The sequence below is a fragment of the Delphinapterus leucas genome, chromosome 1, assembly GCF_059928025.1.
Source record: "Delphinapterus leucas isolate spDelLeu-1000000601 "Yukka" chromosome 1, BTC_Dleu_Yukka2, whole genome shotgun sequence".
In the NCBI taxonomy this organism is placed as follows: Eukaryota; Metazoa; Chordata; class Mammalia; order Artiodactyla; family Monodontidae; genus Delphinapterus; species Delphinapterus leucas.
The window spans coordinates 147426642-147449767 of record NC_143129.1 but is presented as its reverse complement, the minus strand read 5'-3'; the positions used below and the strand labels follow the sequence as shown (position 1 = coordinate 147449767).

The 23126-nt window shown below is 39.6% G+C and overlaps 2 protein-coding genes across 14 annotated transcripts in view; one reads left to right on the top strand and one right to left on the bottom strand.

Moving 5' to 3' along the window:
• Positions 1 to 18687, top strand: part of OSBPL9 (oxysterol binding protein like 9) — a 167824-nt gene extending 149137 nt beyond the window's left edge. For 7 of the 8 annotated variants that reach the window (XM_022575670.2, XM_022575671.2, XM_022575669.2 and 4 more), the window contains 12 exons: positions 2978 to 3090; positions 3220 to 3338; positions 7301 to 7386; positions 9512 to 9683; positions 10989 to 11073; positions 11798 to 11908; positions 12150 to 12213; positions 12347 to 12487; positions 14350 to 14428; positions 15258 to 15349; positions 17610 to 17745; positions 17972 to 18687. In XM_022575670.2, coding sequence (XP_022431378.2) covers positions 2978 to 3090; positions 3220 to 3338; positions 7301 to 7386; positions 9512 to 9683; positions 10989 to 11073; positions 11798 to 11908; positions 12150 to 12213; positions 12347 to 12487; positions 14350 to 14428; positions 15258 to 15349; positions 17610 to 17745; positions 17972 to 18046 — 1273 coding nt within the window. In that variant the 3' untranslated portion in view covers positions 18047 to 18687. The remainder of the gene's footprint in view (positions 1 to 2977; positions 3091 to 3219; positions 3339 to 7300; positions 7387 to 9511; positions 9684 to 10988; positions 11074 to 11797; positions 11909 to 12149; positions 12214 to 12346; positions 12488 to 14349; positions 14429 to 15257; positions 15350 to 17609; positions 17746 to 17971) is intronic. The other variant, XM_089922856.1, reaches the window with a different exon arrangement.
• A 334-nt stretch (positions 18688 to 19021) lies between these two features.
• The window catches only part of NRDC (nardilysin convertase), a 90969-nt gene continuing 86864 nt past the window's right edge, over positions 19022 to 23126 (bottom strand). For 4 of the 6 annotated variants that reach the window (XM_089922818.1, XM_022575665.2, XM_022575666.3 and 1 more), the window contains 4 exons: positions 21247 to 21337; positions 20866 to 20982; positions 19801 to 19890; positions 19022 to 19645 (listed from right to left, as the gene is read on the bottom strand). In XM_089922818.1, the coding sequence (XP_089778944.1) occupies positions 19448 to 19645; positions 19801 to 19890; positions 20866 to 20982; positions 21247 to 21337 (496 nt within the window). In that variant the 3' untranslated portion in view covers positions 19022 to 19447. Of the gene's footprint in view, positions 19646 to 19800; positions 19891 to 20865; positions 20983 to 21246; positions 21338 to 22993; positions 23046 to 23126 lie in introns of those variants that run through there. The other 2 variants (XM_089922812.1, XM_089922824.1) reach the window with 2 other exon arrangements.

The following is a 23126-nucleotide window of genomic DNA, read 5'->3' as shown; positions in this document are numbered from 1 at the left end:
ATAAGCGTTTGGAAGAAAATTCCAAAGTAAAGGTTATTATTTATTTTTGAAGTGTTAAATCATTGTTTTCTTTAAACAGAATTAAGGACAGTCTCGATCATTAGCTATTAATCGAAACAAAGTACAGTTGAATATCAAAATGGATCATCTGTCTTCTAGAAGCCTGTAACTATATGCTGTAAAAGCTTGATAATGATATGGCTATAGCCTCATTACATCACAGATAGTCAATCTCTGGCCCCAGTTTCAGGGGTTCTCCTGAAATTTTTCTGAAATAGATAAATTTTAAATGCTTACCTGTTGTACCTGTAATAGGCATATCTACAAAGTTACCTGCAGGCTCATAGGCTTTTCTTTTTTCTCTATACTCTCCGAGTACCCATCCCTTGACAAATACACAGTTTATGAACCTCCTGTTTGAAGGGATCCAGAGTTAAATTCTTTGTCCAGCTCACCCACTCAGGCTTCCTTTTCTCCTTCAATTTCGTTCTTTCCTTTTATGCCCTAATCTAGATTCCCAAACTAGTAGGGACTACAGATGTTTCATTTGGCCAGCACAGTGTTTGTTGATTTTTTTGTTTAAAAATTTTTATTTTAATTGGAGTATAGTTGATTAACAATGTTGTGATAGTTTCAGGTCTACAGCAGAGTGATTCAGATATACATTTTCCCATTAAACGGAACTTTAACTTTAAATCCCTTCAAATTGAGTACGCTAGTGCCAGGTCTCTATTGTTTTATAATCTGGCCCTATTCACATATTTATGCTCTCTGCCTGGCCTCTGTAGGCATTGAGCTTGTGTGCCACCTGCTGGTCATCAGCTGCTACCACTAGTTTTCTAGCTCTCAAGTCAAGTTTCTATCTGACAGAAGAGAATTTGAAAACTTAAGTCCTTTCACCGTTCAGTTTCTAAAGACCTGTAGTAATGATAACTTCTGTGTGAGCTATGTTATTGGGTTTTGCACATTTATAAACTAGATGAAAGTGCATGTGGGAAAGAACTTGTGCTCTGGAGCCAGATATATACTTGAAATGGCTCCACTACTTACCAGTTGTGTGACCTCTGTCCAGTCATTGAACCTCTGAGACTCTGTGTATGATGAGAATAATCATGTCTCCCTTTTAGGGTTAGATTGTTATGGAGATGAACATATACAGTGTTCGGCACATACAAGGTACTCAATAAGTTTTGGATTCTGTTATAATTAAGTTCAGAGCTGTACCTTTTTCGGTTTAGTTTATTTATGATCTTATGATTTAATTCTGTGCAAGTTAGCCTATTGCAGATAAACCTTTCCTGTATGCATGTCATTTTTGTCAGTGTTGCTCTTGTTTTGTAACTATAGTCTTTAAATCCTTTGTCCTGAACAAGGTAAATTATGAAATGGCTAAATGAGAATTTATCCCATTATTTTCCATTTTGAGCTTTATTGAGCGTTTCACTTGGCCCAGACATGGTTTCTAGCCTGAGTAAGGAGGAAAAGCACAGCATAAATTCATCTCTGACGTTTGGAATCTAAAATAAGATACATGTTTTAAAGAATCTGAGGTTTTTAGATCAGTTGATTTAAAAGATTGATTCTATTTTGATGATGTATCAAAGAGCCACAAAACTTTTTAAAGATAATTTTTATGCAGCTCTTTTATTTAATGAAAATTGGATTTCTCTTATCTAGTTCTTTTACTCATATTTTCCATTGGCTTTCAAAACTGGTGAGGTAGACATTAGTTATAGTACCTTGTGATGTACACTACTAAATTATCAAAGTAGCAATATTCAGTTACCTAAGGATTTTTGAAAAATAGATCAAAAGAAGGCAAGTAACCAGGACAAACTATGTTTAAATTAGAATACATATGTTGTAATATTCTAATGTTCTAACATAGACAGAGCACAGAGGATTTTTAGGATAATGAAACTATTCTCTGCAGTCCTACAGTGGGGGATACTTATATTACATTTGTCAAAATCCATTGAATGTACAAGACCAAGAGTGAACCCTACTGTAAACTATGGACTTTGAGTGATAATGGCATGTCATGTAGGTTCATCAACTGTTACACGTGTACTACTGTCGTGCAGGATGTTGATAGTGGGGAGGTTGTGCATATGGGAATTCTGTACTTTCTGCTCAGTTTTGCTCTGAACCTAAAACTACTCTTAAAAAAATCAAGCTTATTATTAAATAAGAAATCAAAAGAAGGTAAGTAATCAGGGCAAACTGTGTTTAAATTAGAATATATAATGTGTTTTGCACCTATAAATTTGCAATAAAAGACTTTTATGTGTGTACCATTTTATAAATAATATGTGCAGTATGAGAAATTTGGTTTCTGTTTTTACCCTTAATAAGTAAACTTTGATCATTCTTTTGTTAATGTACAAATACTAGTCCTAGGTAAGTTATGATCATAGCTGTAATAATAAAATAGAGGAATCTTTCTTTAGACCCTGTCAATCAGCTCATAATACCACTTACCATAAATTTACTTGTAAAAAGTAATATGCTTTTTTATTTTTTAATTTCAAATATAATTTTCTAATGACTGGGAAGGGTGTTATTACCAGTGTGGGCTTTTATCAAAGGATCTCAAAAATATAGACATCTTTCTGAGGCTAATTAATAGACTTACCAGTTTTGAGGTTCTGGAAATGGTTGCCAAGAATTATGACATACCTACATTTATGCAAAGTAACAAAATTGGAAAATGAACTCTAGTTTTACATGCAGAGGCAAAATCTTACCAATTTTTCATGGCCTTTCAACATGGCTTGGTTGAGCATACACCATGCAGAAAACATGAGCCTGATGGGGAGAGAGTTGGAAAGCGTGTATGTATGTTACCAGCTAACTTTAAGGGTCTAGTTAGTTTCTGTCAGCTATCTCCATATATTGGTTTTAAATAAATTGGTATCTTACTATGATTTTAAATTGCTTTTTTAAAGAGCTTAAGAAGGTGATTAATTTTTTTTAGTTCCTCTGGATCTGCCTCAGTCTTGACACACAGCAGCTCAGGAAATAGTCTAAAGCGCCCAGATACCACGGAATCACTTAATTCTTCCATGTCCAATGGAACAAGTGATGCTGGTAAGCAGCCTTGGAGAGTTTACCTTTTTTTTCTTAAAAATATTTGTTTGAAAAAAAATGTATAATACTTGGTAACAGCACAGATTGGCCCAGTTTAACACCAGTCTAAGAAGATCTGTTTTATTTTAGACCTTTTCGATTCACATGATGATAGAGATGATGATGGGGAGGCAGGGTCGGTGGAAGAGCACAAGAGTGTTATCATGCATCTGTTGTCACAGGTTAGGCTTGGAATGGATCTCACTAAGGTAAGAATCAAATTTGGTATTTGCTGTTAGTCTTAATGTGTATATGTAGATTCTCAGTGATCGTATGGTGAGTGTGTCTGCAAATGTAGTATAATGACATAACTTCTGTTTATACTTTTGTTATGAATTAATATATATGTACCTGAGTTAACTGAAAATTTTTATAAATGGATGAAATAAGTAAAGCTAGGATAATTTCATAGAGATAGTACATATGGATTATATAGATTATGATTTGGATTTTATTGGGGGCAAGCATGGAATAGTATTGGGCTTGGTTAGTAGTCTGAACAAAACCTAAAGCAGTGTGGTGTGCATGGAATCAAAATGAGCAGAGTTCTGATCTCCGGGTTAGAGGACCTGTGCTTACATCCTACTTCAGCTGTTACCAAACTGTGTGACCTTGAGCAAGTCCCTTTCTCTATGATCTTTGGGTTTCTCATACAAAATGGACATACAGTGACCTACTTTACAGGATTGTTGTAAGGAATGGAACAGGTAGTGAGTGGAATACTGTATGACACATGCTGAGCCATATAATTATTGTGGTTCTGGATTTGAATTTGAATTTAAACTGGCACTCTAAACAGAATACCTGATTGATGTAGGAGACTGGTGTATAGGTGCCTGTGTATATCCCTGCCACTGTGCCAAAAGCCTCATCCTTTAACCTAATTCTCACCACAGGACTGCAAAGTTAGGTGTTATTGTTAACACCATTTTATAGATGAGGAAACTAAAGCTCATAGAGGTTAAGTAACTTGGCTAAGTCTTATTTAAGCGGCAGAACTGAGATTCTAATCTGGTCGTAGATTTCAAAATCTGTAAACTAATCCGTAATACTTTCTAGTAAGTGTCTATAATAAAAATTTTTACCCCAAATCTAAATGAAAATGGAAAATTTTTGCAACAAACATACTTGCTGGGAAAGTTCTAGGTAAGAGAATATTTGCAGGAGCTTGCCCTCAGAATTTTTTCAGTGATCATTAGATTGATTGCATAATTGCTGGAGCAGAATTGTAACTTCACATTTGAAAGATACAGCTTAATTTTAGATGTTGACATTTATAATATATTTCTTTTCTACACCTTCTACCTTGGTTGATTTTGGTCTTCAGTAATAAAAGACCCACCTAACAGTATCTTGAACAATGCTAGGTTTATTATCTCATGTAATGAGAAGTCCAGAGTAGAGTATTTCCAGGATTGACTAATTCGTAGTGGGTCAACAATGTGAGACAGGACCTAGGTTCCTTCAGTCTCTCTGCTCTGCCATCCTTAGCATGCTGACATTCACACTCAGACCTGTCTTCCTCATCATTGCAAAATGACTGCTGCGCTTCCAGTCATCACATCGTTATGCAAATATGTCAAGAGGCAGAAAAATAATTTCTTTTCATGAATTTTGTTGTTGTAATAGGGAGAACATATAACAACAGTGGCCCATCAAACTGCCAATTGAATCTCATTGGCCAGAACTAGGCAGGTGTGCATGCCTAAACCAGTCACTGGTAAAGGAGGTTAAATGATTGGTTTAGATTAATCCACATTTACCCCTTGAGATCTGGGAGGGCCCTGTGACTCTTATGGCAACCTATAGCCTGAACCTGAACTGAATGAAAGTTCTGTTAATAGAGGTGTACATAGGCAACCAAAAGTGTGTGCCACAATCAAGTGTGTAATTTTTGCCTCACATAATTTCCTCTGCCAGATAGTCCAGGTTTGGGTTTGGAGCCACTAAAAGTTTAATTTTTGCCAAATTAGCTATTTTTGAATTCTTTATTGGCATAAATGGCTATGATTGCCAGCAGATTCTGAAATCTTGATTCCCTTGTGCATTCCAAAGTATTACTACAATAATGCCTTAAATTTGTATCTCATTTTCCTATTTATAAAAATACTTTCTTCAAATATTTTCTATAAAGAGTTATTTTCCAAATACATTGTAGTGTTTGGAAATACTATAAAGTCACATCCCGCTTACCTCATTTGGTCTTCAAAACAATCCTAAGATTTAAGCAAGGCATATAATTATCTTCCTTTTACAGAAACTTGCAGAGGTTGAATTAATTTTCCAGGGCTTCCTCAAACCTAAGAAGTGACAAAATAAGTACTTGAATCCAGGTTTAAGACAACCTAACCCAGCTCACTTTTATCAGTGTTCCAGCAGCTTGACATAATGGCATGCATCAGTATAGTGCTAAAAACACTGAAGAAGATGTGTTGAATGAGAGTTCTTAAGAAAACTTTTAAGTAGGGAGGGAAAAAAAATTTTTTTTTGATTACACATCAAATCAAATTTATGGTTTTTAGCCATTTCTTCTTTTTCAAATTGCCTGTTCAGTTCTTTTGTTCATTATTCTACTGGCAATAGTAATCTTTTTCTTGTTGATTTGCAAGAGCTGTTTATACATTAAGACACTTAGTCCTGTCTTGTTCTTCAGCAGTCTTACTTAGTGATTTAGAATCTCTGTGTTCTCCAAGAGTGGTAGGAAATTGTACCAAACGTACTTGCCAATCTAAGCATATGTATATTATGAACATACATGTTCTGTGGAACATTTAAACTCTGGAGCCTGATAATAAACATTCTAAATGTTAGAGCCACAGTTTTTCTTTTCAAGCTTGTGTTCTATCATGCCTCTTTATATACGCAGCAATATTGGTCCACTGGTCAGTCCCTGTCACACTCATTTTCTGCCCCCGCCCCCCCAGTCTCCATGTCTTGTTCTTCTGTTTTTCCCTCTGTCTCTTACAGCCTACTCTCTAAGGCTTTTCTTTAGCACCCCACCTCAATAAGTTGTTTCCAAACTTTGCCCTCATTCTGGTTCCCCAAACAGAACATGATCTTTGCCTCTCCTCAGTTTCCATGGTACCTTGAGCATCTCTTGTATGATATTTATCACATTCTACCTAAAATTTAAATGCTGGTATTATTCTCTCATACTTAACCTTTGCTACCTCCATAGCATTTACCACACGATCTTGAATATAGCAGATATACAGTAATTACTACATTTAAAGGAATTTTTACTTACTATGATGCACTACTTCCATAATGAATAATGTCTAATCTGATACACATTTCAAAAACTATTCCTTCATTCCTTTTTTAATTGGTTAATCCTAATCTATCTTATCCTTTTTCCTTATTTTCCAGTTTCTTCTTTACTTTCTCCTCTGCCACATTCCCAGCCCCTCAGCATTTTTCTTCATGGGCTCAGCCACATGATGAAGGAGTTTGTTGAACCCCATCTTTATTCTCTTCTTCATTTTGTTTATTGCTTCAGTTACTTAAATTTTTCTTACTTTGGGGATAGTAACTGAAGATGCAGGTAGAAATAAGTATGGCCCTTGCATTCTAGGAGCTCATTGTTCATTTGCAGACACAGACCCATAAGCAGATAAGTTCCCTAGTGCGCCTACGATGATAGAGGGGAAGTGAGCAGGCCCTGCACCACCCCCATAACCAGACAGACCCGATTTTGAATTCCACTGAATAACAGAGTGGTGAGAAAATTTTTCACCCTTTTGAGCTTCATTTTTCTCCGCTGTAAAATAAGGATGATAATTTCTTCTTAATGGGATTGTTGTACAGTTTAATAAGATAATGTGTGTGTGATACTCCAGAAGGTTCATATAGGTATCAAAGGGTTGCTACTGAGTAGTTGTTGTTATTGTTACACTGATTCAGGGAGCTAAAGGGAGGTTGCAAAGAGGAAGTGACACTTGAACATTCAAAATCTCTGTTTTTCATCTGTTGGGCAGGTTAATGGGCATTCTGAATCAGAACATTTTGAGAAGTAGGTATCAGAAGCATGCCTGGGCAGTACTTGGTGGGTGTTACTATGATTGGAATGAGTTTTTTGTTTTCATATACTTTTTTTTTTTTAAGTAGTTCAGCAATCTGTTTATCTGTAGTGGAATTTGATCCTCAAGGGTCAAATATGTATGTTTTTCAGGTAGTTCTTCCAACATTTATTCTTGAAAGAAGATCTCTTTTAGAAATGTATGCAGACTTTTTTGCACATCCGGACCTGTTTGTGAGGTATTTGACTCAATATAGTAGTTTCCAATTTTTTTAAGACTTTACCCATTAGCTTTCTGCCTTGGCAGGACAGATGGATCCCTTTGCCTTTCAGACATTTCTGGGGAAAAGTGGAATTGAATATTTCGTTTGTATTAGATGCCCGTTTGCTTAGATTATTTGGCGGTGATATTGTTAGGCAACCAAGTTAAACACTTCAGAAAATCTTGAGTAGCCTGTTAAGGTAGCTAGGATTTACGGAGCCAAGGCTAGGATCTTATTTGATCCAGGAATTGGTAATCACTGTTAAATTATTTACACTATATCCAATGAATTTCAGTTATCCGAGTTTAGCAAACCTTTCTAAAGCACCTGTTGTTTGCCAGGCACTTTGTTATGAGCTGGAAAGGGAAAGAGTCACAGTGTCTGCCTTTGAGGAGTTTACAGACCAGTGTCCAGAGTATAGCCTGATTCATAAATTTCAAATACAAAGCTTGCAATATTAGATACATGTATAAAGGACAGAGCTAATCTAAAGGTGGGATTGATTTATGAGGAGGTGAGTGAGTTCACATTGCTTTTCAGTGGTAACAGCAATACTTTCTTTGTAATGGGGTGTTCTAATCTGTCTTCTCTGATTGCATTCCTTGGCCTTGGACTGTGGTTTACTGAAGCTTCACAGTGGGTGGGCACATTGTATGACATTGATACATACCTTCTTAATGAAGATTTTAAGAGACCCATTTAACCAATTCCCAAAGGGCAGAAATTCAAATAGCGATGGCACTGTTTAAATTCATACATAATTGAACAAATATAAGTATTTATTGGTAACATAAATAAATGGAAAGTATCAGTTATTCATTAGATATAGATTTGAGGTTTAAGGATAGTTTTTAATGTATGAGAATTTAAGCTGGGAGGTCCCTGGAGGAATCACATAAAAAACACAGAAGTACAGCTAAAAAGCCAATAGATAAGATTAAGTGGAATTCTCTAACTCCCCAAAAAGGAGGAAAGGAAATATAATGGAACAAAGAATAAAGAGGCCAAATAGAAAAATACCAAGATGATAGAGTTAAACCCAACTATATCATGTTTTTTCACATTCATTACTCTAAATGTGAATAGCGTACACGCTCCATTTAAGAGAACAGTGATTATAAGAGTGGATAAAAAAGCAAGATTCATCTCTACGCTGTTTGCAAGAGAGAGACTTTAAATATGAAGACACTGATGCGTTAAAACGATGGACAGAGATATACCATGCAAAACACTAAGCATAACAAAGCTGGTGTCACTGTATTAGTATCAAAGGATATTTTTTAAGACAAGAAATATTAGCAGAGACAGGTAGGGATATTTCATATGATATGATGAGTCAATTTATCAAGAATAAATAATAATCCTAAATATGTAAAACAGCTTCAAACTATATGCAGCAAAAATTGACTGAAGGGAGAAATAGACAAGTACACAATCAAGGTTGGAAATTCCTCGGGAATTGATTGAGCAGCACGCACCTCCCCCCACCCCTCTGAAAATCAGTGAGGCTATAGAAGGTCCAATTGACTTTACTAAAACATTACCAAACAATTTGTATAACAGTCTTTTTAAGTGTAAATGGAACATTCATCAAGATAGACCGTATACTAGGAAGACTTAATAAATTGAAAATAATTGGAACCATATGGAATATGTTCACTGGCCATGAAAGAATTAAATCAGAAATCAATAACAGAAATATATCCAGAAAATCTGCAACTATTTGGCAGTTAAACAATGCACTTATAAGTATGAAGTTCTGGAACAAGCGAAGCTAATGGTCTTAGAAACCAGGAACAGTGTTTGCCTCAGGGTAAGGGTTGGGGATTGCTTGGAAAGGAGGATGGGGAAACTTGGGGGTAATGGAGATGTTCTGTAGCTTGATTGCATGGTGATTAATTAAATGGATATAAGCATTTTTTCAAATTCATCAAACCAAACGGTTAAGACTGGTGTGTTTAATTATGTATATTATACTTCAGTTTTAAAAAGAGACCGAGGTAGCTCCTGGTACTGGGTCCTCTTAGTCTGGCTTAGGGTGGACCATGCTGAGGGTGCTGTCAGAAAACAGGGTGTTAAATTTTGTCTTTCTCGCTTGCAGTATTAGTGACCAGAAGGATGCCAGAGACCGAATGGTTCAGGTTGTGAAATGGTACCTCTCAGCCTTTCACGCAGGAAGGAAAGGATCGGTTGCCAAAAAGCCGTACAACCCCGTTCTGGGCGAGATCTTTCAGTGTCACTGGACATTACCAAATGATACTGAAGAGAATGTGGTGAGTTCTCCACTGACATTTTAAATTACCTTAGTATTTAGATACTTAGTACTTAGCTTTTAGTGTACTGATTCAAGATTTCATTTTATTTGGAGGCAGATAATAATGGTAAAGGCACTGATGTTTACCACCCGTAGAAGAACAGTGTTGTTGGATCAGTATATTTTGAACACAGTGAGCAAGGAGAAAGAGTGGCATGAGATGAGGATAGAAATTTAGAAATCAGATCATGCAAAGTCCTCCTGGACCATAATGATAATTTTATGGCTTATCAGGAACTCATTTTTGCTTTGAAAAGGTCATTATAATTATTTTGTGAAAAATGAATTGGAAAGGAGCAAATAGAAGCAAGGAGACCACTTGCTTTGGCATTTGGCAAGGAGGAGGCTTTGGCATTATTCCAGGAGAGACATGGTTGATTCAAGCTATATTTTGGAGGCAGAGCTGTTAGATGGATTGGGCAAGGTGAGGGAAAAGGGACAGTCAGAGATGAATCCTTGCTTGTGGGCTTCAGCAGTTGGTTGGTGCCATTTACTAAAGAGGAAAAGATTGGATTTGGGGAGGGAAAAATCCAGAACTCCAAAATGAAATATAAAATATAAAATATAAAGACATGTAAGTGGAACTGTCAAGTAGGGAGTTAGAATTTAAGAGTCTGGAGTTCAAGGGAGAGAGAGGTCTAGGATGGAGACAGGGCTTTCAGTGATTTTAGTGTATTTAGAAGGCACTTAAATCCCTGGGATTAGGTGGAATCATCTAGGAAGACATCTAGAGAAGAATAGTTAACTGAGACCTGAGCCACAGGGCTGCAACATTTGGGGGTTGATTTGAGGAAAACAACCAACATGGAAGACCCAAATAAATGCTAAAAGGCCTCTGGGGGTGAAAAAAATAAGCCCCTGGCCCACACTGGCTTTCATATAATAATCTCTCCTTAAAAATAACTCTCTGTATTTTTCCCTTTCCGAATGACACATTACATGTAGTCCTTTCCTGAAGCAATGTGCCTGTTCTTGTTCATATTGCAGACATTGATAAGTCCCTGTTCTGTGCCAGGCCTGGCCCTGAGTTAGGCACGTGGTCCTTGCCTTCAATAATGTCTTAGTCAGAGAGACTTAGGGAGACTGACACAAAGCAGTAATTCCAGTAGAATAAGTGCTACAAGAAAAGTATATATGAGATGTTTTGGGTGTGTAGAGGAGGGAGCAGTTAACCACCTTGGGAGGCAGAGACTCCAGTTATTAGATTCTCTGCGCTGTCATTTGTTTCCACATCAAAAGAAAATGATGTTATGTTTACTTGCAGGAGCTAGTTTCAGAAGGACCAGTTCCCTGGGTTTCCAAGAATAGCGTAACATTCGTGGCTGAGCAGGTTTCCCATCATCCACCCAGTAAGTTACAGAGCTCCTTGGCAGTAGCCACTTTCAAACTGTTCTGTCTAAAGAGGGTCATAAAGAGCTCCATAACTGAGGTCACTGTACATTCAGTTTTATGGCCACCTGTATCTTCCCAATCCTGTGAGGATTGGTTCCTCATATCTGTTCCTGGTATAAGTTCCAAAGACTCTATTAGGCTTCACTGCTTAATGATATATAAAAAGAAGGGATTTGAGAAGCCACCTTTTAGTGCTTCTGAAGTCATCTTTACAGCATGAGCTGTGCTCTAGTGATCCCAGCAACTCTGAAGACAGTTTATATAAAAAAGACATAGTTTCTGCACAGTTTATTCCTGGCATAGTGGAAAGAAGGTGTGTCCTCCCGTGTTATTTGCTGGATGCAGCATTAAGACTGGTAATACTGGATGGGCCCAGGTTGGGGCTGGGCCAGGAACATGCTTGCTGACCAGAAGAACAGACAGACTCTTTGTTTTTAAGCCTCTGGGATTGGTCATAGCCTCATGGTTCAGGGAGATTCCTGCCCACATGGTCCTGAACGGTTGCTTGCATTGGGGGAAACAGGGTATAAAAGGCAGGTGGGTAATTTCTGACTACATTCAAGGCTGTTCTTTGAGGGGTAAAGGATTTTCCCCATGCAGCCAGTTTTTTCTCTGGGTTAATGGAGTTGGAGAGGGGACTATGGCTATGTAGTGCACTAATTGAAAACAATTTCTATTCAGTTTCAGCCTTTTATGCTGAGTGCTTTAACAAGAAGATACAATTCAATGCTCATATCTGGACCAAATCAAAATTCCTTGGGATGTCAATTGGGGTGCACAACATAGGACAGGGTAAGTCTGGGGGCTTTTGGTGGACTACAGTGTTAATAGAATTTTATGTCATTCTAATATGTGCTGGACACCTATCTAGTAAGAGTAAATGGCCCCAGAAAGCCAGTTTGGATGTCATTGTTTGCAGGGAAGCATGTGTATTGGGGGTGAGAGCAGGGGTGGGATGCAAGATTGATTTTCCCTAAACTGAATGGAGATTCCGTCAACTACTTAGCTGAAATTCCATCCCTTGTCTCCACAGGCTGTGTCTCGTGTCTAGACCATGATGAACATTACATTCTCACATTCCCCAATGGTTATGGAAGGCAAGTAGAGCTGTGTGCATTCCTCTGATTAGCAAGCAGCAGACCCTGCTGTTCCTTTCTTTGTTCCTTAAGCTGTGCCCCTCCTTTCTTTCCTCTGAACTGTCAGCCTTACCTGAAACTTTTGATTTTGCAGGTCTATCCTCACAGTGCCCTGGGTGGAACTAGGCGGAGAATGTAATATTAATTGTTCCAAGACTGGCTATAGTGCCAATATCGTCTTCCACACTAAACCTTTCTATGGGGGCAAGAAGCACAGAGTTACTGCTGAGATTTTGTAGGTATTTTGTTTTTCTGCTTCGGTGCTTCTGCTTCTCTGAAATACTTTTCCTTTTGTCTTGAACTATAACTTCCATCAGGAATTGACCATTTTAATGGTTCTGTCTTTGTAAACTTACTTCACATCTTGTGTGTCATGTCTCTTCCTAAAATCCCATCTCAGGAGGAGACCTAAAATCTGGGGTCAGAACAACCTGAGGTCATTGGTGGGATTTCCTTCCTAGGAACCTGACTTGCAAATGGGGAACTGAAAGAGTCTTCCTGGATCTCCTAGCTAACCCACATTATGGGTGCCTGACTCATTATTGCTGGATTGGACCATGAGCTAGCCCATACAGGAGACCCTGTGACTCCCACCGAAGTGTCTCAAAGCCCTCATAGTCCTTTTTTCTGTGCCTTTGCTGGGGAAAAAGAGTAACCATCACATCTTTGCTTGGTTCTGTTTGACGCTCTAGGATCAGATGAAGACAGCTGTGCTGTCTGGGTAAACAGTCAGTTGGGTGGTTTAGAGCCTGCCTAAAAGAGGAAAATCTGCAGGACTTTCTCTGACCTCAAAGGCCTACTGGAAACAGTGTTGCAGATGGAAGACATAGGATTGGTTAACCAGTTTTTTAGGGAGATAATTTAATTTGGATGACAGAATCAGCCTCCAAAAAAATCTTGAGCAGGGCAGAACGGGACCACAAGCACAAGATGTTTACTAAGGATCACCGTAAAATCCAAAATATTGCAGTCAGAAAATACGGGCTGAGGTTAGGGAATAGCACCAGTCACCACGATAATGCGGCTGCTCCCCTAAAATAGGCAGGTGGGGGAAATAGGATGTCCAGAACAAAGACCTGGGTGGGCCTGCTTCTCAGAATTCCTTAGAGGCAACCAACCAGCAGCAACAGGAACTGCTAGCAGATTTTTTGGCCAGTCACAGCGACTTATAATAGAAAGACTGCCTTCTGAAAGAATGCTTGGTGGGCTTTTCAAATTAGGGTAATGTCTAAATATTATGAAAATAGTTTTGACCTAAGAGGGTCTTGGGGAGCCCCAGGGGTCCCCAGACCATACTTTGAGAACCACTGCACAATAACCTTCTAAACTTGGAATCCTACCATTTTTCTTTCCCTTTGTCCTCCTTCACACAAAGCACCAAGTCATAGAGGAAGCAAGTTTCAGCCTACTGATAGCAACTTCATCCCTCTACCCTGTGTATTTTTCTCTTTCTGACCTCCTAGCCTCCTCCTATGTCATTGCCTTGCCCTTCCTAATCTGTCCTTTGTTGTAATGCTTATCTTCTAAGTTCCATACCTGCCATACACATCACTGTCATGTCCAAGTAAAACCTGTTGGGACTTCTGAGGAAGGGATCCTTGCTTAGGAAAAGAGGTAAAATCGTTTGACCCAGAGGTCCCTTTCAGCCTGAAGATGAAAGCCTGGTCTCCAGCATTGTATCCTTAAGTGAAGCCTTCTCTGACCCTCATCCTAGCAGTGTTGCCCTTGGTCTCCAGTGCTCACCTGAACTCACCACAGCACTTGCCACCCAGAATCTCAATGGCAGTGTCTCCCCACTAGACTGTGAACAGCTCGAGGGCAGGGACTGTCCCTAGTTTGGTCCCAGCACCTAGCGCATCTCATACCCACAGTTTCTGGGATCTTGAGTCTATTAGCATCTTCTTTAGGGCCCTCATTCTTACAGTTGGCTCTGAGAAATCCAGTTTTATTAAGCTGCCTTCACCAAAGACTTCACAGTTGCTCCTCTGTGTTCTGCTCTGTGTAGGTAGGTCACACTAACGAGATTCTTTGGTAGAGAAATTTCAATTTGAGACTAACACAAATGTTTGTGGTTTTTGTTTTTGTTTTTTAATCTAGTTCTCCAAATGACAAGAAGTCTTTCTGCTCAATTGAAGGGGAATGGAATGGTGTAATGTATGCAAAATACTCAACAGGGGTAAGAACCTGTGTTTTGCCATTTGTTTCAGGCTTCATTGAATCGTAGCCCATCCCTTACTCTGGCTTCCTTCATCTGGAAATTTAACCAGGATGAGCTCTAATGCCAGCTCTTCAGGGCAAGCCTTTTCCTTCTCCCACCTCTTACCTAGCAGTACAGGTAGTAGAATGATTTTTACTTTCCTCTCTCCCCTTAAAATACTCAAGAATAATATATGAAAAAAAAATGCTTGACACCATAGTAAGCACCCAGTAAATGTTAGCTATATCGTTAGAGTGTATGGTATGTGTGTTTATAAATAAAATGAGGTGCTAAACTATTAACTCATGTGTTTTTTTATATACACAGTTTGATTTTGTCTAAGAAATGTATTAACTGCCTGGCACCAGGGATACAGAAATGAGTAAGATAGTCCTTGCCCTCAAGGATAGTCCTTGCCCTCAAGGAACTTGCAAACTACCTAATTAAGGTAGGAGGGAGGTGGTATGGCATTAACAGGAGGAGCCAATGAATTGGACTTTGGACTCAGAATTTGAAATTTAAAAAGCACTTCAGAGTACTTAACGTTAGGATTAGTTGTCTAGCTCTCCAAGAGATTACATCCCAAGCATGTAGCACATAGCCACATTGAAACTGTCTGTTGAATTGAGCCTTTACCAAGACTTAAAACAAACAATTATAATTTAGGCTGAGGATTGCATATGGAACTCATTGTCTACATCACTAACATGTGGGATTTCATGATGAAATCTGTTAATGGGAAGAGTTGACTTTTCCTTCTAAAACAGTGTGAACAATAAAACATCTATCTACCTCTTCTGTTTTCTAGGAAAATGTAGTTTTTATAGATACCAAGAAGTTGCCTATAATCAAGAAGAAAGTGAGGAAGTTGGAAGATCAGAATGAGTACGAATCCCGCTGGTAAGGAGGTGACATAACTAGAGCTATTGCAGCAGTGCTCTTGCTATTGGCCAGGCATAGGTGCAGGGCTGGGTAGTAGAGACTGTATAGCGGGGTGTTAACAGAGCACAGACTGAGTTTGAATGCCTGGGTTCATATGGAGCTCCACCACTTGCACTGTAACCAAGACTATAAGCTACCCTCTCTGCCTTCTTTCCTGAAATGGGAACTACCTCAGCATTGTTGTGAGAACTAAATGAGAAAAACATGGAGCTTATGTATGATGCTTGGCATATAATAAGTATAGAGTGTATGTTGACTTATCACCATCTTTATGGCTTGTAAGAGATGGTAGTGAGGTCCCAACTGAGATCATATATATATCAGAACATCTTTAGGGTCTCTTTTTTTTTTTAAACATCGTTATTGGAGTATAATTGCTTTACATTGTCGTGTTAGTTGGTGCTATATAACAAAGTGAATCAGCTATACGTACACATATATCCCCATGTCCCCTCCCTTTTGTGTCTCCCTCCCACCCTCCCTATCCCACCCCTCTAGGTGGTCACAAAGCACCGAGCTGATCTCCCTGTGCCATGCAGCTGCTTCCCACTAGCTATCTATTTTACATTTGGTAGTGTATATATGTCCATGCCACTCTCTCACTTCGTCCCAGCTTACCCTTCCCCCTCCCTGTGCCCTCAAGTCCATTCTCTATGTCTGCGTCTTTATTCCTGCCCTGCCCCTAGGTTCATGAGAACCATTTTTTTTTAACACCTTTATTGGAGTATAATTGCTTTACATTGTTGTGTTAGTTGCTGCTGTATAACAAAGTCAATCAGCTATACATATACATACATCCCCATATCCCCTTCCTCTTGTGTCTCCACCCACACTCCCTAGGGTCTTTTTTGTTTGCAAGAAACTTAAAAAAAAAATTGCATTTCTGAATATTTTAGTATGTATCTGTAAAGTGACTTTTTCAAAAAAAACACACAAAAAACACCAGCCACAATATCATCATTGTACTTTTTTTAAAAATCAGTTATTCCTTAATATCATCAAATATCTAACTGGTATTCAATTTTCTAGTAGTCTCAAATGTCATAATTTTTCCCCCTTCCATTTGTACAATAAAATCAGGATCTTTTAGTGGTATGGGGAATCATGCACTAAAGTTCTTTGTTTAGCATATTAGGGGATTTCTTAAGTGAAGAAGACCTTACAAACTATAACCCTGCCTGTGTCTTTAACTTGTTAACAGTCTGCTTGCCTGGACTGCCTGCTCATAGTTATAAGTGGAGATCTATAGACATTTATGCTCTGCTACTCACACAAGGGGAATCTTAGGGTGTCTACTTTTCTAGCTCCTAGGAGTCTTCACTTTATTTTTTTTTTAATTAATTTATTTATTTAATTTATTTTTGGCTGCGTTGGGTCTTTGTTGTGGTATGCGGGCTTCTCATCGCGGTGGCTTCTCTTGTTGCAGAGTACGGGCTCTAGGTGCGCAGGTTTCAGTAGTTGTGGCGCACGGGCTTAGTTGCTCCGCAGCATGCGGGATCTTCCCGGACCAGGGCTCGAACCCGTGTACCCTGCATTGGCAGGCCGATTCTTAACCACTGCACCACCAGGGAAGTCCCTTTCCACCAGGGAAGTCCCAGGAGTCTTCACTTTAAAGTGTTGTTTGGACCAGACTTGTCTAGTTATCATTTTTCAGGCCTTGAGAGGAAGCCAAATCTTTTACTCCGCCTTAAGCCTCTGCAGTGCATCTCTTGACCCTTATTCTCTGTATTCAAACTGCTTCTCCCAGATTTCGTTATTAATTCCAGGGGAGTCTTCATGAAATAGAATTTCTCAGGTCCTCTGATCTGATCTTACTATATACCCCTTTTGGTTTATACTAAGGGACACTGAAGCCCTAGAGAGGTGAACTGACAGCCCCAAGGTTGCATCACTAGTTAGAGGTACAGCCAGAAGTGGAATCCCAGTCTCAGCTGTTTTTTCCCCTCTGTTGTCCTAACCATATATCCAGCTTTCTGCCCATCCTGTATTTCCTCCTTTGACAACTAGCAGTGGAATCTTCTGAGACCACTTCTCTGTTCTTTACTCCAGTGCCCTGGTGTCAGCCGAAGATTTATAGTCTGTGAACTACAGCATTTAAAGCCATTTGACTTGTACTGTAGTTATATTATATTCTAGATGGATCTAGCCTTTCATTCTCAAGACTGCTAACTCCTCTGTCCATCAAGTACTTATTAGTACCTTCACTTCTTTTCTTTAGCCTTTGGAAGGATGTCACTTTCAACTTAAAAATCAGAGACATTGATGCAGCAACTGAAGCCAAGCATAGACTTGAAGAAAGACAAAGAGCAGAAGCCCGAGAAAGGAAGGAAAAGGAAATTCAGTGGGAGACAAGGGTAAGCTTGCTTTGGAAGCCTGCCTCGGTCTCCCTACTGCTGTTCCCTGAGCTGTAACTCATTTGTTCATTTCAGTGAATACTGAAGTACCGAGTAAGCATGGTGATGAACGAGATGAACACTCATTTCAGTGTTGGGGGGAGGGGGAGCACATAAAATAATTAAAGGTATGATATTATAGAAGTACAGAGCAAGTGTGTAACTGAATTCTCCCCTTTTCTTTTAGTTATTTCATGAAGATGGAGAATGCTGGGTTTATGATGAACCATTACTGAAACGTCTCGGTGCTGCAAAGCATTAGGTTGGGAAATGCAAGGTTTGCTCCTGGTGACCCAGGCAGGAGGCACAATGAAGTAACAGTCTTCCTTTGGGAGAACCTATTCACTCCCTTCTTATTGCAGTGGTTCCTATCTCAGGGATACTGGACTTTCTGATGCAGATGAACAATTAAAGCGAGAAAAGCTTCCCTTTTTCCTGTTCTGTGGCAGTTACAGTGTTGACTTCGGTCTTGAGAAAAAACTTCAGGTTTTGAAAACAAGATGTCTGCTCCTTTTCCAAATCCCACGTTATAAATCCCAGTCTCAAACTCTGCACTCTAGTATTGCTGTTGAGGTATACAACATCTGTTTCCTAGCTCATATAATCTTGGGTTCTATATATATATATATATATACACACACACACACACACATATATACATATATATAGGTGATGCCAGGTTTTTCATAAATACGCCATGTACTGTAAATATTGGTTCCTCTGAGTTGTTTTAGAACATTTAGCACAATGTATCAAAACCACATGTTAGGAAATTTCATGGTCTTACCTACAATAACTTTTATTTTGGAATTGAACTATTATTAAATTGTATCCAACTCTGGACTACAGTTTAATTATACTCAGTGCTTCTTAAGCCTTCATAAAGTAATTTTTCCAACCTTTTTTTTTTAGTGTGTTTCTTTTATTATTTTTATGATTAAACTTGAACCCAGTTATTTGGCAGCCTTGAATACAGGAGCTAGCTTTTTACAGGGACTCTGAAGTAACGAAGGGGCCCATCCTTTTCTTTCCTTAGGCTCTGTGTTCTGTCTTCAGCCCCTACAATGCTATTGCGCATGTTTTAATTGAACTCTCAAGTAGTACACATAGGGCTACCGACATTTTATCCAAAAATATTTTATTGCCTTAGAGAATTTGGGAAGAATGCTTATTTTTAGATTCCCCACCCCACACCGAAACAAAATATAATAAAAGGAATGCCACAGCAGCAAATGGCTCATTCTGAAGGGCAATACAGAATTACCTTTATTTTTAAATACATTAAAAACAACAACACAGGTATTAGTATTAGCACCTTGCATTTAGGTACTAAGAAGACATCAATTACATAGGGCCTCTGAAGCCTGTCATACAGAACTGGATTCTCAATCTGAGAGGACCAGGACAGGCCAGGGCGTCTCAGATGGCTCCTGCAAGCTTTTTGGTTACATTGGCCCACCTGCTAATTTCTCTCTGCAGCTGCTATAGTAACTCTTGGTTTGTTAGTCACAACAGGAGGGGCGGGGCGGGGGGGACGACAAATTCTGTGATGCCAGTGCAAAAATTCAGTGGAAGCCCTAAGGCAGTAGTAGTGTAACTAACTTCATAAAATTCAAACAAACACTTTTAAATACACAGTGCTTCAGGCCAATGAGACTGCAATTTATTTGACTATTTTATGGTAGGGGAGAAGGTTAAGTCTTGATGTGAAAGCCCTGATATCAATAACGGGGATGGTACAATCTGCCAGCAGAGGAGAGGTTGGCAGGTAGGTTAGCTGCATCACTTCACAAGAAGAGTTTGAATCCTCACCGGAAGGGGTACCATCCTCTTCCGGCTCGTACTTCCCAAATCCAACAACCTGAAAGAGGCCAAAGACTTGAGGTGAGAGAGAATGCTGACAAAATTTGGGGACCTGTTAGGATCTCTGATACCAATCTAAACTCAGGGAATGGTAAATGTGCTAAATGACAACCCTGGAAAGGACAGAGCTACAGCTTTGGTAACCATACTCACATGAACGCTGAGCATTTTACTTCCTGGTCCTCTATGGGCCTTGAACCAGTTGACTAGGTCTGATTTTGAGAATGATTTCAGTGCTTCAATCTTAAAGGGGAAGGGAGGACAGGAAAGAAAGAAAGCTATAAAAGACTAACAGTGTATTTTCTGTAAGGATATTAAACATAACACCCCAGGCAGACCTCCTTGATCCTGCTTTTTGCACATCGTTTTATTCTTCCACGTTTCGGCTGGCTCCCAACCTTCTGGAGAAGGATAAAAATGAGCCTCTGACACACCTTCATGTTTCTTAGCAGTGACTGACCCTGACAGGTAGCAGATGGTGTAATTACAGCTGAGTACTGTACGCTGAGCCAAACCCATCACACCTCAGTGTCACCTCTCAGGTACATGGTAATGGTACACTCTGGCTTCTAATAGGAAAACCACAGAACCTCAAGAGCTGGGCTGACTGAAGCCTCTTGTTAAATAACCCCTCTGCTTCAATATCCTTTGGTAATTCACCACATAGGGTTATAGTATCAGAGCTATGGACTGCAGTGCCCAGAGCTCTTTTCCATGGGATTTATTACTTTGGGCTAGAATTTGTCACAGAGACCTATACACAGAATCCTTAAATCTGGGGAAGGAACTCCATAAAATTGAGAACCAGAAGTTCTCAATTTTCTTTAAGTAGCAGAAGCCGTTTTTCTCCCAAACCTTATAGGGAACCTAAGCATATAATAAAAAAGTGAAAAAAAAATATATATATATGCATAAGTGAATGCTGTACAGCAGAAATTAACACACTGTAAATCAACTATACTTCAATTTTTAAAAAATGGATCTGAGTGAAATTGGGGGAGAAGTAAGGATTAGCAAGCACCCTGCTCACTTGGCCACCTAAGGCTCTAGAGAAGCCAGTCTGGAAACAAGATTTGATCAATCACATCAAGGAATGGGCAAGTAAATAACTTGCCCCAGGTTTCTCTTCCACACAATACCAATTTGCTTAGAATTGTGTCTCCTGTTAAATCAGGAGTCCCTTTCTGGGCTGTCTTACTCTGAAAACGGTGTTACTACCTCATGGGCAAGGCGATCAAAGAGATACTGCTGGGTCACCACTTCATTCCAGTTCCTGTCCACCTCCTCCCCAAGGTGGGTGTCCTCGCACTCCTTCAGCTTGATCAGAGCTGTGACCTGTTACCATCAGAAAGAGACACCCTCAGGTGTGGCCTCACACCAGTTCCCTCAGAACACACTTGGCCCTGTCCAGTCTGCTTTGTGATGGACGGGCCAGCATGATGGGGAGGGATGAAGCTGGGAAGACATGGTCAGATTAAGGGGGGTGCTATAGAACCCAAGAACCAGCCAGCATACAGCACTGTTAAGACTGGTGTCTAGATGTCATGAGGGCTTGGGTGGGCCAAGGAACAAAAGACCAGGCCAACACAGTAAAGTCACCTGGGTGTTGAATGCATCCTCAGTGAGGTTCTCGATCTTCTCCTCGAAGCTAGAAAGAAACTCTTCTATCTTCTTATCAACAACTTCAGAGCTGAAACAAAACACCTTCAATTACAAGTCATCAGTGACCAGGTCTCAAGCAGAAGGCAAAGGAGAGAATCAGGGCTAAGGCATATTTCCACGAAAGAGGCTGAAGTGATATTCTCCCCTAAGCTGTGGGAGGGAAGGGAACGGTGAAGAACCCTACCCCTACCCCGCCTCTAGCCCGATTTCCTGGTATCCTTACAGGAAGCAGTAGACAGCCAGGCTGACCATTCCAAAGCTGAGAACCAACAAGGCCTTGTATTGGGTTGGCCCAAAAGTTCATTCCGTTTTTTTCCATAAAATCGGTCTAGTAGCACTTAGTTGTCTTTAACTTCATTCAAAACAATTCTGTTAGATTGTATTGTGACAGCTGTCATATCAGTGTGCATTTAAAAAGATATATCAAAGTTGGTGAATTTTTGTGTAGCCATTTTAATATTGAATATGGAAGAAAAAGCAACATTTTCGGCATATTAAAAACGCAACTGAAACGAAACGCAAAAACAGATCTGTGCAGTGTATGGAGAAGGTGCTGTGACTGACTGAACGTGTCAAAAGTGATTTGCAAAGTTTTGTGCTAGAGATTTCTCACTGGACAATGCTCCACGGTCGGGTAGACCAGTTGAAGTTGAAAGTGATCAAATCGAGACATTAACAGAGAAGGATCAACGTTATACCACACAGGAGAAGGCCAACATACTCAAAATATCCAAATCAAGCACTGAAAATCATTTGCACCAGCTGGGTTATGTTAATCGCGTTGATGTTTGGGTTCCACATAAGTTAAGCGAAAAAACCTTCTTGACCACATTTCCCCATGCAATTCTCTACTTAAACGTAATGAAAACGTTCTGTTTTTAAAACAAATTGTGACAGGCAATGAAAAGTGGATACTGTACAATAATGTACAGAGATTGTGGGGCAAGGGAAATAAACTACCACCAACCACACCAAAGGCCGATCTTCGTCCAAAGAAGGTGACGTTGTGTATATGGTGGGATTGCAAGGGAGTCCTCTATTATGAGCTCCTTCCAGAAAACCAAACGATTCATTCCAACAAGTACTGCTCCCAGTTAGACCAACTGTGTCCAGTTGGTCGACAAAAAGTGTCCAGAATTAGTAAACAGAAAACACATAATCCTCCATCAGGATAACGCAAGACTGCATGTTTCCTTGATGACCAGGCAAAAACTGTTACACCTTGGCTGTTTAGTTCTGATTCATCCACTGTATTAGCCAGACATTGCACCTTCGGATTTCCATTTATTTTGGTCTTTCCAAAATTGTCTTAATGGACAAAATTTCCATTCCCTGGAGGACTGTAAAAAGGCACCTGGGACAGTTCTTTGCTCAAAAAGATAAAAAGTTTTGGGAAGATGGAATCAGGGAAGTTGCCTGGAAAACGGCAGAAGGTAGTGGAAAAAATGGTGAATACATTGTTCAATAAAGTTCTTGGTGAAAATGAAAAATGTATCTTTTAGTTTTACTTTAAAACCGAAGGAACTTTTTGGCCAACCCAATACCTTGCTTGTAGCATGAATGCCAGGTCGGGCATCTCTGCCTTTGTGGTCCTCAGATATGCCTGAAGAGAGGAAGCGGTGGCTAGCCCTGCAGTCACCATAGGACTTGAGTCAAGCCCTATGGGCCCACTCCTCATACTTACCATTGCTAAGTCCAGGATCAGGCCATCTATGAGCCAACCTCTGCAGCTGTGACTAAATGGGAATCAAATGGTCAGAGCTGCCTGAGGTTTAAGGATGCAGTCCCTATTCTCTGTGCCAAGAAAAATAATAGTT